The 15426-nt window shown below is 35.4% G+C and overlaps 2 protein-coding genes across 4 annotated transcripts; one reads left to right on the top strand and one right to left on the bottom strand.

Annotated features, from left to right (window-relative positions):
• The first annotated feature begins 1469 nt into the window (after positions 1-1469).
• On the top strand, positions 1470-9842 carry LOC141698582 (phototropin-1). Of its 3 annotated transcripts, XM_074503303.1 has the most exons (24): positions 1470-1568; positions 2400-2899; positions 3072-3249; positions 3437-3619; positions 4393-4484; positions 4571-4856; positions 5045-5258; positions 5371-5441; positions 5635-5741; positions 5882-5931; positions 6009-6113; positions 6215-6274; positions 6361-6450; positions 6673-6749; positions 6852-6936; positions 7051-7131; positions 7379-7482; positions 7657-7706; positions 7986-8092; positions 8215-8328; positions 8510-8561; positions 8677-8789; positions 9007-9147; positions 9427-9842. In XM_074503303.1, the coding sequence occupies exons 2-24, from the start codon at positions 2407-2409 to the stop codon at positions 9526-9528; spliced, it is 2955 nt and encodes a 984-aa protein (XP_074359404.1). In that variant the 5' UTR covers positions 1470-1568; positions 2400-2406; the 3' UTR covers positions 9529-9842. The 3 variants fall into 3 exon arrangements, with proteins under 3 accessions (XP_074359404.1, XP_074359403.1, XP_074359405.1); XM_074503302.1 differs by lacking the exon at positions 1470-1568 and having other exon boundaries at positions 2079-2899; XM_074503304.1 differs by lacking the exon at positions 1470-1568 and having other exon boundaries at positions 2083-2899; positions 3075-3249.
• Positions 9843-11747: 1905 nt separating this feature from the next.
• LOC141696062 (putative mitochondrial protein AtMg00710) lies at positions 11748-12059 on the bottom strand. Its single transcript, XM_074500250.1, has one exon. The coding sequence runs from the start codon at positions 12057-12059 to the stop codon at positions 11748-11750; it is 312 nt and encodes a 103-aa protein (XP_074356351.1).
• Positions 12060-15426: the final 3367 nt, after the last annotated feature.

The following is a 15426-nucleotide window of genomic DNA, read 5'->3' as shown; positions in this document are numbered from 1 at the left end:
AACAAATCAATTCCCTTAATTTGAATAACGATAACATATTCAATAGGCTAATACATTCATTTTTTTATCCGTATTTATGAATATCGCTCTTTAATTAATTTGTTTATTTTCAGAAATTTCGGATGGGTAATTTTTGCTACAACGCAAGTACAAATAATCCACGTATATATAACAAATGAAGTTGGCTAATATATGTGTGCTGAGTGTGATCTGACATGATGGTTTTAGCTGAATCAGATAATTCATTTCGTCTGCTTGCTCTTCTTCCCCAGTGCTGGTTGAGTTTAATTCACATGGCACCGTCCCTACCCAATCAATCTAGACTGTATCGCCATTACTGAATGATATGATAGTGATACATATGCATATCTTTGTTTCTTTTCAATTGATATTTGAACTTGTTATACTTAAATTTAACATATCATATCTTTATTTCTTCTTCATTGATATTTGCAATTATTATACTCAAATTTAACATATCATATCTTTGTTCCTTCTCGATTTGCACTTACCGTACTCAAATTTTGCAACATACAGCATACATTTACTATATAGTAAATACTTAGTAGTTTGCGAACAACTTTGTTAGCAAAGCACAATTAACTGACATAAATATATTTTTTTGAGTTTGAGCTCAACTCAATTGCAATCATAACAAGACTAATTAACAAAATTACTGAATTAGTTAAAGTATTTCTACATGCATGCTCTTTAATAAATCAGTTACTATATAATCTGAAAAATGGGAAAAAAAATCTAAGAATAAACATTAATTGGAACATCAAGTAATTAAAAGTAGCTGCGAAACATCATTGTCAGAAAGGGGGAAAAACAACTTGAGCGTGAACAGCCAAGTGGACCATAAAAAAAATATGACCTGAATTAATTGTGGAAAGTAACATATCCAACAGCTTGTACAGCTTTGTGAAGGTAGCTGCAATGAAAACATGATTGTACCTGCAAAACTTAGAGTTATTTACTTGAAAGTGTATATAGATATTATGTAGCCCACTTGGACATGTTGCGGAGACACGCAGACAAGAGAAGCATTGTATGCAAATGAAGAGGATGGGCAGGCGAGGCTAGGGTAACATGCATGGATTTGATGGTTTTATTTCATTCATATGGATTCTATTTTGTGTTTTTACCTGCCTCTACCCATTCTTGCCAGATAATTCTCCTAGTATTCGATTCGATATCGGTGGATTTGGAAGTAAATAAGCTAATGATCCTATTTGTTTATTTATTTTTTACTCTAATTATTACTTGCGGACAATATCTAATATTGGTATTGATTGGATTTATAGAACCTGGGAAATGGTGTAGATGGCAGCTAGCTAGGCTGGCATGTGAATTGTTGGTGTAGAGGGATGGGAGGCCAAACCTTTTCGGCAATTATTCTCTCCTATATATGCAATCTCCTCCCATTCATTTATCATATCCCCCTCATATATAACATCTTCTACTGTCACTCTCACTGCAGCTACTCTTCTTATATATACATTTATTTCAGCTGCAGGCTAAAACGCAGCAGTTCACCAACTTACAAGTTCAGCTTCACTTACAAGGTCTCTCTCTCTCTTTCTGAGTTTATATAATTGTATTGGAACGAGTATTATGCTTTGTAACTTCTAAGTTGTATTATCTAGTTTCAAATCACCAATTTATGCTAACAATGTCTTGCACTTTAACTGACTGACATTGATAAATCTTGATGACATATATATATATATACATTTTGGTGGGAGTAATAACTTGGCATACTGAGCTTACTCATTCATGTTCATGTATGTAACCTTCTTCGTAATGCTATACTAATTTGTTAGTAGTAGTATAGACATAGTGCTACTCCTACTTGCTTCATACTAATAACTGGGACATGCATGCATATACAGATACAGCTACAGTTACAGTTAAAACAGCAAAGTTAGGGCCTACATGTTCTTATATTTTCTTTTCATAAATGAACTGCCCACACATACATCATCATATCATATCTGTGTGTTCTTTGTTCATTTGCCAAGTCCCCCGTGATCTCAGCTTCTTATCACCATATCCAAATGTGTATATCCTCCATAAACATCACATGCACTCCTTTTATAATACTATTTCATTAAATAAGATGAGTTTTACATCATTTTCATATACCACAAACTTTAATATATAATCTCAATACATGGTTCAATTCTACAGAGTATCAAATTTTATTGAAGTACTCTGAGTCTCAGACTCGTCTGTATTACAACAAAATATATTATTCTACAAACAACTGCAGTTTGCATAACATATATATGATGCTACATTTATTAACTTTTGCTTGTCGATGTATGTTACAAAACTATACACTTGATAGATGCATACTATATACTAGTTGGTAATAAACGCAGCTTGCAGTGCAGTAAAGAGATGGAACAGAAAAAACCGAATCTAGCACCAACTTCTCGAGACTCGAGGGGCTCACTAGAAGTATTCAACCCATCAACTAACAACAATCAGCCCACTAGAGTTACCAGGCCATCACCCCTCCCCATTCCCCTCCCACAATCCATACCCACCCCTGCTGAGCTTCCACCGCCGCAATCAATTACTGATGATCAGCCTATCAGCACCTCATGGATGGCACTTCCCACGCCGCCAAAGAAGCAGTCCCTTGCAACCATTATCAATGATGGAAAGAAGTCTCCTGCGGTGGCAAATGCTGGGGGAGAATTGGGTGCTGCAGCAAAGAGAGCTGCAGAGTGGGGACTGGTGTTGAAGACTGATGAAGAGACTGGTAAGCCACAGGGAGTCAAAGTCAGAAACTCGGGTGGAGACACTGGTTCAGCTGGGGCAGCTGGTACTTCACGGAGGAACTCGGGTAACTCCATGCCAGATTCTGGTGATCTGTCAGATGGTGAAGGTACATATACCAATATTAATTACTTAATCGTAAAAAATAATTTAGTATGATGATTGATGGATGTTCCTCAATGAATATGATTACGAGCATCAGACTCTAGTGATATCCCCTTTTCATTTTTGCAACAAAGAGGTTGATGATCGAGTTTTAATTCTAACTTAAACTAATTTAGCAGGTAGTAGAGGGAACATACCAAGAGTGTCGGAGGACTTGAAGAATGCATTATCCGCATTTCAACAGACATTTGTGGTATCCGATGCAACAAAACCTGATTTCCCCATTCTTTATGCCAGCGCTGGTTTCTTTAAAATGACTGGTTACACTGCCAAAGAAGTTATTGGTAGAAACTGGTACATAATTTCTTTAGCTCCTTTCTGCCGAATATTACTGCAAAAAGTTAATTGAATAGCTACTTGATATGTCGTGTAGTCTAGTGAAAAGCATGTCTTAGTGAATCATTTTCATTATTTCATATACTTAATGTATTTGATGGTGAATAATTGGATGTTGTACTTGCACACATGCATATATGTGCAGCCGATTCCTGCAGGGCGCAGATACAAATGCAGAAGATGTTGGGAAAATAAGGGAAGCTTTGCAGGAGGGGAAGAGTTACTGTGGAAGGTTACTGAATTACAAGAAAGATGGAACTCCTTTCTGGAACCTTCTCACTATTTCCCCCATAAAGGATGAAGATGGCAATACTCTCAAATTCATCGGGTATGTTAATGTTACACGCACACACGCGATTTTACAAAAGTTTTACAAGTTCTGGTATTAACAGTTTAACACACCATGGTCATTTTAATTTACATTTGCAAAAGAAAAAGGAAAGAGGGATTTTTATTACAATCAACATCAAGTTTTAAAGCATTATCTAAATTTTTATCTTTCCAACATGACAAAATAATGCATGTAACATAGGACCCAACCATCTGTCAAAATCAAACTCTAACTAGTCCCATACTCCTGCATATATGGCCCAACCACACCCTCTGGGTGATGGTTCGTTTGAGGCCAAGATCAAAAGCATGTGGTTTCTATCTACTAACCACCCTCCGATTGATGATCGACCTTTATTCATCCCGACTTACATAATTAAGATATGTAAACATAAAGTATGGGTGACCATACGGGTCGTATTAGTGTTTGGAATTGTCTGTAATTTGATTTGGTTTGAAACTTAATAAAATTTGAAAGAAGAAATACACAAGTTGAATTAGATTAAGTAATCTTCTAATAATTTATAAGTGCGATCTAGCGTAAGTTTAATGTTCAAATCTTCCACTGCCACTTTGTACCACCCCAGTGGTTGTCATCTCTGATACTAAGCCATATAATTAGATAGTTACTATAAGATAAAGAGTATGATATTCATATATAGATAATTTTATTAATCTTAAAAATAATTAATTCAACTACACTAATTTGGCGATTTATATAATGCAAGTCTAATTTCCAAACATTTGTTATGATGTTAAAACTGGGTGCAGATTGCTGGTGGAGGTGAGCAAGCATACAGAGGGTGCCAAGGAGAACAGCCTTCGTCCCAATGGACTTCCTGAATCTTTAATTCGATATGATGGTACACATTATACTAGTACAATTCGTTATATATAATTAAAGTTTAAACAAATTGCTACTATAAGATGATTGGAAACATGCATGCAGCTCGGCAGAAAGAAATGGCAACAAGTTCGGTTACTGAACTGTTGCAAGCTGTGAAGAGGCCGAGAGCACTAAGCGAATCCACTAATATACGTCCCGTCATTACAAGAAAATCTGCACCAGGCAGTGATCAGGAGCGACTGGATGCCCTTGGGAAGCGAACTACTGAAAACATGGCTCCACTTCCGCCATCAAGGAGAAACTCTCACACTGGTGTCAGAACAATGCAGCAAATTAACGAAGTCCCAGACAAGAAAATCAAGAAAACTACACGTCGTTCTTTCATGGGGTACATTTAGCATTAGTAATTACAATGTTAATGTATTTTCCAGTTATGCTTGCAAGCAGAGGTGCCCTCCACGTACACAATTATTTTGTACCCCACTAATATGAAAAAATATTGGATAGTCTCTGAATGCATTTAGAACAGTGTACTTACGCTAAGAATGGCTTGGTGTTTTATATAAAATACTGTAGGTTGATAAAGAAGAACAGAGCTAGTTCTGAAAATGATGAGTTCGGTACTGGCGGTTATGAGGAGGAGAGCGACGATGATGATTATCGGCCAGAGAGTTTGGATAACAAAGCAAGAAAGAAAGAAATGAGAAAGGGTATTGATCTTGCTACTACACTTGAACGTATTGAGAAAAACTTTGTCATCACTGATCCTAGGCTCCCCGACAATCCCATTGTAAGTCCTTATTTTAATTCTCAGCTGTTTAATATTAATTACGTACCAGTGTTTATTTCAATTTTATTTGCAAACATAGATAAGATGATACTAATTTGTCGGAAAAAAACAGATTTTCGCATCTGATAGCTTCTTGGAGTTGACAGAGTATAGTCGTGAAGAAATTTTGGGGAGAAACTGCAGGTGAGGACCAAAATATAGTCACTGATTAACTGTGTGTGACTTGTGTTCAGAGTGTTCTATAATTTGGTTTTGTCTATAATTTGGTTTTGTCTTTATTTCAGTCATTACAGATGTTGATAGTTTGAGCATCACTGTGAATAACTTTTCAATGTAAATAATAGTTAAATATCATTGGCCTGAATTGCTGTTACAGGTTTCTTCAGGGACCCGAAACTGATCCAACCACTGTGAGGAAAATTAGGGATGCAATCGATAACAATAAGGATGTCACTGTTCAACTTATTAACTATACTAAAACTGGTACATTTGGCTTAATCTTGTATTTAATTTGCTCTTTTTCTTATTATACTTTCCTTGGCTTTTTTATATACATGTGTCTGAGTGTGTGATCTTTTCTTTGGTTCATCTTAGTCATTATTTTTCATTTTGCTCTCTCTCAGGCAAGAAATTCTGGAATTTGTTTCATCTGCAGCCTATGCGTGACCAAAAGGTACAGTACCACCAAAGTCAGGCTGAAAGCAGTTGTTGAATATGCATTGATTTGAAAATCTTATTTTGTCTGCACAGGGAGAGGTTCAGTATTTTATTGGGGTACAACTAGATGGAAGTAAACATGTTGAGCCACTCCAGAACAGTATTCCTGAGGCTACTGTGAAAGAAAATTCTAAGCTGGTATAAACTCTTAAATAGAGCAACCTCACTTTTTAAATTATTTTTTTTACTAGTGGTTTTTCTTTTTCATTCTCACAAAGTTCATTCTAATCTATATTTAGGTGAAAGAAACTGCAGAAAATATTGACGAAGCAGTGCGAGAGCTCCCCGATGCTAATTCTGTAAGCACTGTCCTACATTACAAATTATTGAAATTACAATTCCTAGTTTAAATTTTTGAAATCGCTTCAATTAAACAATCCTTCAGACGCCAGAAGACTTATGGAAAAATCACTCCAAGGTTGTTCAACCAAAGCCTCATAGAAGGGACAGTTCGTCATGGCAAGCTATTCAGAAGGTGTTTTGCAACTCAACTTAATGTTGAATGTTCTGTTGATCAAACTATTGCATATTGAAACAGCTGAACATCATTGTACATAACTGATATATTTTTTATAATTTTTTTTTAATCACAAAATTGATATTTCTAGAATCATAGGTTTGATTGACTTTCAAATATATCATGATGCTGAATTTGCTATTAATATTTCAACCCCTCCTTTTGGAAAATATTTTTCAGATCCTTAATAGCGGTGAACAGCTAGGCTTGAAGCATTTCAAGCCAGTAAAGCCTTTAGGGTCTGGGGATACCGGCAGGTTTGACTTAAGTTACTTTCTATGTTATCATTTTTCTTGAATTTCTGATAATACATTTTTTCTCTGCAAGCATTGATGTTACCTTGTTGACATAACTTGCAGTGTGCATTTGGTGGAATTGTGTGATAGTGGTGAATACTTTGCGATGAAAGCAATGGACAAAGGAATTATGCTCAATCGCAACAAGGTATTTAACATCAAATTCAATGCCTAACTTTGTAAACTAAATAAAGTACTCTTAGTTGACTTTGAAGTATTATGGAGCTGCAGAATAAATTTCCTGTTTTATCTTTTCCTGCAGGTCCATAGAGCTTGTGCGGAAAGAGAGATATTGGATATGCTAGATCACCCTTTCCTTCCTGCATTATATGCTTCATTTCAGGTGAGCAACATAACACAATATAAACTCAGCACTGGAGTGCCTATAACTTTAAGTAGGAGTGCTAAGTATGTATGCAAACTTGTAGTTCCCTTTGACAGTTTCAAACTACATATATAAAAAAAAGTTATGATTTTTCAATCCTATGAAAGGAAAAGAAATTAGGCTGGTGTTCCCAATGATAATAATAAGCAGACTACTCTCTGCCTTCATTTAGCTTTAATTGTTTCATCTCCTTCACATTTTGCAGACAAGTACACATATTTGTCTGATAACTGATTATTGTTCCGGAGGTGAGCTATTCGTACTTTTGGACAGGCAACCAACTAAGGTCATGAGTGAAGATGCTGTAAGGTAGAATACAAAGAGCTAAATAGTATCTATCGAGTATAAAGTAGTCTACAACCTTATTTATGGTGCCTCTGTTTTTTCAATACAACAACAAGATCCTACGTTCGTTAATCTTCTTTCACTACTTTTGCTTCATTATTTGTCCATCCAACTATGCTAAACCTCAACTTATCGTAGATTCTTCGCTGCTGAAGTTGTTGTAGCTTTGGAGTACCTTCACTGTCAAGGTAAACCTTATGTTCACTTTGTTTTCTACCTTTAAGTTTAAGTGATATATAAAAATTTAAATGGTAATTGTACTACAAGCATGTTCAAACTTAAAAGGGTATCTCAGAAGAGTACTCATTTTCTTCTCATAGTATCTCAATGTAAGATTTTCATTTCGGAAAAATTAGTTGATAACCTAATACATGTATAACATGCATATCTGCAACATTTTCCTCTAAATGGTGGACTCGTAACTGATGATTCTGATATCTAGTTGCTGCACATTTGTCTGGGCACAGGTATTATTTACAGGGATTTGAAGCCTGAAAATATTTTGATCCAAAGCAGTGGTCATGTGGCTTTGACAGATTTTGATTTGTCCTGCTTAACATCCTGCAAGCCACAGGTGTGTCTTCTCTTCTGCTATTTTAAAAAATATAAAATTTAACTCTAGTATTTAAGGGGACAAAGTTCAAGGCACTGTAATATTACTATTAAAAGGATTTAAGGAGCACTTCTTTCATGCAGCTTTTGATTCCAGATATAAACAATAAGAGTAAGCATAAAAAAGGTCCAATCTTCATGGCGGAGCCAATGAGAGCATCAAATTCTTTTGTTGGAACAGAAGAGTACATAGCTCCGGTTAGTTCATCCTAAATTCATTTTTACTAATGCACACTTTTGATTTGTTGTTTCTATTGAATAAAATATATCATATTTTGGCAATTTTAGTTTTGCTCTGACAATTTTTGTAATGAAACTGATAATGCCGTTTGAAAGTAGATTCTGTATTTTTTAGTTGACACTGTTTTCTAATATGCAGGAAATCATATCAGGTGCAGGCCATACTAGTGCAGTGGACTGGTGGGCTCTTGGTAACTAAATTTTAACTTTTAGGAGATCACATCATGAACTTGTATAAGATTTCTTGTAGAAGTAATTTACATCTGCCTAAACTTGACTCTACTGATCTTTCTCATCTTACTTCAGGAATCCTTTTGTATGAAATGTTGTATGGATATACACCATTTAGGGGAAAGACAAGGCAAAGGACATTTGCCAACATTCTGCATAAGGATCTTAAATTTCCAGGAAGTAAAGCGGTAAGTTTTGGATACATAAACTAGAAACAATCATTTCATAATGCAGAAAAAGAAAACCTAACCTTTTTCTTCTTATACATTTAAACTTTTAAGTACTATATCATGAATGTGATGCATATGTAGATAGAAGTTTGACCTTTACTTGTGTTGTTAATAATCCACTTCAGTACAATGGTAAAACGTTTGACAATCGATCCTTTTGACTCTTTTGCTGCAGGTGAGTCTCTCAGCAAAACAGCTGATTTATCGATTGTTACATAGAGACCCAAAGAATAGATTGGGATCTCGCGAAGGTGCTAATGATATCAAACAACATCCATTTTTCCGGGGAATCAACTGGGCTCTAGTCCGCTGTGAGGTAAAACAATAGCCACAGTAGAACGAAATCTAATATGATTTTAGGGCTAAACTTCTAGTAATTAATTGACTATGCTAAAGAATGAGTTTGTCTAAACTTCTTTTCCTTTCAGAAAAAGAGTAGCTAAATTTATATTTTTGCAACAACTGACATGACCTTCAGATAATAGTTTAACCAAACAGGATCTTAAACACTAAATCACACAGCTTCATCATAGTATCTTCAGGCTGCAGTTAGACTCTAATATTTACTTGTAAATATAATGCTATAATTTTTCAGAACCCTCCGAAGCTCGAAGCTCCTCTCTTTGGAACAGAAGATGAAACTGAAGATACAGAAGTCGACCCAGGGCTACAAGATTTACAGACAAATGTTTTCTAATATTATTCTCTTTTTACTTATTTTATTTGCAAAATCATGTGTGTTTCCTTCAAGCTTATTTTCTGCTTCTTTCTGTAAGAGATTCAGTTTCATCTGTGTTTTTCATTACATATCTGCCTCAAAAGCTGGCCTTTCTCGGGTTCCCCAGACAATTTCAAGAAGCTAGAGAGGCACTTGATCTTTTTGTTTTCATTTCATGTTGTCTAATCTATGTCTCTTTTCCTATAAATGGGAAAGAACATAGTTGTTGAATCATTTGTCATTATTTAATATTTTAAGATCGTAATAAATTTGTTGATATTCAATCAGCAAAATCAGGAGACTGGAGAAGTTTTTTATTTTTACTGCATTGCTCAATATAAAGAGCTAATATAACAAACTGAAAGATAAGGATAAACCTTATCAGGAAACTGTTCCTAAAAATAATCAACAAGAAAAGAAAACACATCAACGACATCTAAAAGGAGTCGGTCAATGACCCATTATTTAGCAACGACCTAAGGCATATTTCTAACACTCCTCCTTGCCTTGGTAGTAGCACAAACCTAATTTGTTTCTTAAAATTTCAAATCTAGCTTTTGGAAGAGCCTTGGTAAATATATCTGCTGTCCGATCCTCACCCCTGCAATAAATCAATTTAACTTCACCGTTCATTTGTTCTTCTCGCAGATGATAAAATTTGATCTTGAAATGCTTTGTCTTGCCATAAAAAACAGGATCATTCGAAATGTCAATTGCAGCTTGGTTGTCGACATTAATGGTTGTTGGTTCAGTTTGCTCCATGTGTAAATCTACAAGTATTTTTCTAATCCAAATTGCTTGGTTCACAGTAGCATTATGTGCTACATATTCTGCTTCCGCTGTACTTTGAGTTGTAACTTCTTGCTTCTTTGAGCTCCATGTAAAAACTCCAGAACCAAAACTGAAACAATAACCTGTTATACTTTTCATTTCATCATCAGAACCTGTCAAATCACTATCCGAATAACCATTTAGTTTCGAATTTTTACAAGTTCTGTATTTTATACCATAATCAGTAGTGCCTCTGATATATCTAACAATCCGTTTGGCAGCTTGGAAATGCACTTCGCTAGCACAATGTTGGAATCTTGAAAGCAGACTTACAGCAAACATTATATCTGGTCTGGTGGCTGTGAGGTACATCAAACACCCAATAAGACTCCTATACTGGTTCTCATTAACTTTTTCTGCTCCATCTTTAGTGCTGAATTTCTCCTTTTGATTCGTTGGCGTGCTAGTGCTTTTGCAATTTTCCATATGAAGTTTTCTAAGTATTTCTTTTGCGTACTTCTTTTGACTAATGAAAACTCCATCTTCATTTTATTCCACCTCCATTCCCAGAAAGTAGGTCATTAAACCAAGATCTATCATCTCAAATACTTTCATCATTTCTGTTTTGAACTCTTTTATTAACACCTCATTGTTTCCTGTTACGAGGAGATCGTCAACATAAACAGAAACAACAAGTACATTAGCACCAAATTGTTTCACATATAACGTAGGTTCACTTAAACTTTTAACAAAACCAAACTCGTGAAGAAATTCATTGATTTTGCTGTACCAGGCTCTAGGAGCCTGTTTAAGACCATACAGTGCCTTCTTCAATAAATAAACCTTCTCCTCCTGTTCTTTGACTTTAAATCCTTCTGGTTGCTCGACATATATTTCCTCTTTAATCTCTCCATTCAGGAAAGCTGATTTGACATCTAACTCATAGATCTTCCATCTTTGTTGTGCTGCCAAAGCAAGTAGCATTCTGATAGTATCCAAGCGAGCTACTGGAGCAAAGGTCTCTGAAAAATCAACTCCATGCACTTGATTGTATCCTTTCACAACTAATCTGGCTTTGTGTTTGTTTATAGAACCATCTGCATTAAGTTTGGTTCTATAGACCCATTTAACTCCAATGACTTTCTTGTGTAGAGGTCTATCCACCAACTCACAAGTTTCATTCTTTTCAATCATTTTAAGCTCCTCTTTCATTGCTTCCATCCATATATTATCCTTTTCCACTTCCTTGAATTCTGCAGGCTCAAAAATAGCAATGTTACTACTTGCATAAATATCAGATAAGGATCTTGTACCTCTCACAGGATAATCATCAATGTTGTCATTAAGATATGGTGAGATATCAGACAACCCTTGTACAGATTCTTCCCATTTCCATTGTCTATCTTCCATGAACTTAACATCTCTACTTACAAGAAATTTTCCAGTTTGTGGTTGAAAAACTCTATAAGCCTTGACATGATCGATATATCCAATAAAACACCTGCTTCAGCCTTTTTATCAAGTTTATCTCGCTTTTCCTGAGGAACGTAAGAAAAACATAGACAACCAAAAATCTTTATATCATGCATATCTGGTTTGAAACCATACCAAGCTTCGTATGGAGTTTTCTTCTGCAAAACACTAGTTGGCAGTCTGTTAAGCAAATAAACAGAAGTATTGGCAGCCTCAGCCCACAGCTTCTTTGGCAAATTCTTCTCGTGCAACATACATCTTGTCATTTCCATGATGCTTCAATTTTTTCTTTCACTTACACCATTCTGTTGCGGGGTGTATGGTGCTGTAAATTGGTGCTCAATACCTGCTTCTTCACAAAACTTGTCAAAAGTTTTATTCGAATATTCTTTTCTATTATCCGACCTTATAATCTGCAACTCAGAATGACTTTGCTTTTCTACCCATGATTTAAATTTCCAAAATATACTAGGAACCTCAGACTTGTATTTAAAGAAATAAATCCAACAAAACCTTGTAAAATCATCAATAAATATAATATAATATCTATTACCATTTATTGATGAAGTTTTCTGAGGTCCTCCGACATCTGTATGAACAAGTTGCACCTTGTGTTTTGCTCGCCACGTTGCTTGAGGAAAAGGTTTCCGGACTTGCTTTCCATATTGAAATGCCACACAATCAATAAATCTGTGTTCAAGTGAGGGCATACCTTCCACCAAAATATGTTTCTTCATATATTGAAGGCCATCGTGATGAAAATGCCCAAGCCTTTTGTGTCATAGTTCTGCATTGTCATTTATGCTTGAGAAGGCTATTTGATCTTCCTCCATCAGATTTAAAGCAAAGCTTTTTGCTCTCATTTTGATCTTAAAAATATCTTTGCCTTTTGAATCTTTAATCAAGCACCATTCGTCATCAAAAATTACTTTATAACCTTTTTCTATCAGCTATCCGACACTAAGCAAATTTTGATCAATATTAGGCACATATAGAACATCAGTAATGTATTTCAAACCTGTTAAGCTTTCTATTGCAACAGTTCCTTTTCCCTTGACTGAAATCAATTCTCCATTCCCAATCCTTACCTTGGAAATAATCGTCTTATCCAATTCTTTGAAGATTCTTTCATCATTACTCATGTGATTTGTGCAGCCACTGTCAATAAGCCAGGAATCACCGGAACTTTTACTTGTGGCAAAGCATGTTGCAACAAAAAGTTGTTCTTCATATTGCTCAATAGAAGTTTTTGCCTCAACATGTGTTTGAGACCGACAAATCCGCTCCATGTGCCCCATATTGCCGCATTTTCTGCATTTGACATCAGGGCTCCACCAACATTTCGATTGCGGGTGGTTTGTTTTCTTGCAATTTGGGCAAGGTGGATAGCTCTCATCTTTGTTTTTATTGTTGTCATGTATCCTTTTATTTTTCTTCTCAAAGTTTCTTTTGTATTTTCCTCCAGATGTTCCTGCCTTTGCTTTAAACGCTCCCTCAACATAATTCTCATTCCTCATCGTTCTCCTTTGTTCCTGTGCTTGCAATGCGTTCACTAGTTCTGCCAAGGATATGCTCGACAAATCTTTGGATTCTTCTAATGAAGAGATCTTAGACTCATATTTTTCTGGCAGAGTGACTAAAATTTTTTGCACAACACGTTCATCAGTAAAATCCTTACCAAGAAGTTTTACCTTGTTTGCTATGCCCAATAGCTTATCAGAATAGTCCTTGATGGTTTCAGTCTCCTTCATTTTCATCATCTCAAATTCTCTGATTAAGTTAAGCACCTGCATGCTTTTAGTTCTTTCATTCCCCTGATATTGATAGTCCCAGATCTCCTTGGCTGAAGTCAGGTTCATTATCCTTGTGAATATAGTGTTTGAAACACCAGAAAACAAGCAGGCTTTAGCTTTATGTTTCCTGGTCTTCTTATCTTTATGATTCTTCAGTTGTGCCATTGTTGGATTTTCTGGCAAAACCGGTATAGCATAGTCGTCCTCCACAGCTTCCCAAAGATCCAAAGCTTCGAGATGGACTGTCATTTTAATTGACCAGGCCTGATAGTTTTCACCATCGAAAATTGGTGGAGCAACATGAGAGAAAGTTTCCATGTTTAAGGATTGTTATTTCTCTAGGTTTTTTTTTTGTTTGTTTTTTTTTTGTGTTTCTGGTTAATATTTTTGATTTTACTCACTTCACAGATCCCTCCATTTTGTTGATATTCAATCAGCAAAATCAGGAGACTGAAGAAGTTTTTTATTTTTACTGCATTGCTCAATATAAAAAGCTAATATAACAAACTGAAAGATAAGGATAAACTTTATCAGGAAACTGTTCCTAAAAATAATCAACAAGAAAAGAAAACACATCAACGACATCTAAAAGGACTCGGTCAATGACCAATTATTTAGCAACGACCTAAGGCATATTTCTAACAAAATTGATTATTTTTTTTTCAGTTTTGTCTCTCTTAATCTTATGGATGCAAACACTGGCCATTATATTATTTCAGTTTTATTGAACATTTGAAACAATGAACTCTGTTAGCTCTTAAACACTTGAGACAAATGACTTTGAATTGTATGATCGAAGTACTGCATAGAGCCTAGAATTGTATATATGTTACCTGCATTGGTAGCTTGATGTACATCACAGCAATTGATGTTTGTAGTGATCTGGATTAAGAAGCGGCGTAAACATTTTTCTTGTATTTGAAAGGAAGCACGAATTTATGAATTCTGTAAAAAAAAGAGTTGTCCTCAATAAGGAAGTGTCCTTTACTGGTGACTGTAGTAGATACGAAAGATGGAAAATATGCACTTCTTGGTGTGTACTTGTTATGAACCGTGCAACTGTAGCTTGCTTGGTTATTTAAGAAAGAAGCCAACTGTGCAACTACATTCTCTATTGAAACTGACTTTGTAGCAGCAGCTACATGGACGCGAAAGAACTCTTGTAAACGGGGTATGCAGGTGTGAGCCTGCACACGGAGGAAGAGCTCATAAGATCACGCATATTTATGTGATGTTATATTTTGGTCGAGATTTTATCAAGAAAGGTATTGTAAAAGATAATGTACAATGGTGTGCATGATCAAGTAAGAATTGGAAGCCTTTAGAATTGGAAGCTTTTAAGCTCGCAGGGAGTGTTTGTTAGAGCAACTCTAATGTAGAGGGACATTTACTTTAATGAATCACGCAATATGGGCTTCCAATTATCCAGCTCTCTCTACCCACTAAAATCAATGTGCTGAGTTCAAATAGAGGTGCGACTAATTTTACTTGTTGGTAATTATATGTCAACATCTAGTTGTTAGAGTTCATACAAGTTTCCCAATTTCAAAAATAAGGAAGCCGAGGGAACCCGGATTAAATTAAACAGAAACAAATATCAGTTATATGCTTTCCATATTTTAGAAACATTCAAAACAGAGCAAGTTGTTTTTACATGAATAGCTCTTTGTTTTTATTGTCCAACGAATCTACATGCGTCTCAGTTGCATTCTTCATAATCCTTCGGTTCTTTTTTATCAAACGGAGAACGGAGTTGCAGCATGTTTCAAGTTTAAACTCTTGAAACTGAATGAGCAGATAAAATAATTATTTTTCTTTTTTTTTATTACCACACACAAAA

This window comes from Apium graveolens, chromosome 11, assembly GCF_009905375.1.
Source record: "Apium graveolens cultivar Ventura chromosome 11, ASM990537v1, whole genome shotgun sequence".
NCBI lineage: Eukaryota > Viridiplantae > Streptophyta > Magnoliopsida > Apiales > Apiaceae > Apium > Apium graveolens.
The sequence above is the reverse complement of the archived record's forward strand: the minus strand, read 5'-3'. Positions and strand labels throughout refer to the sequence as shown.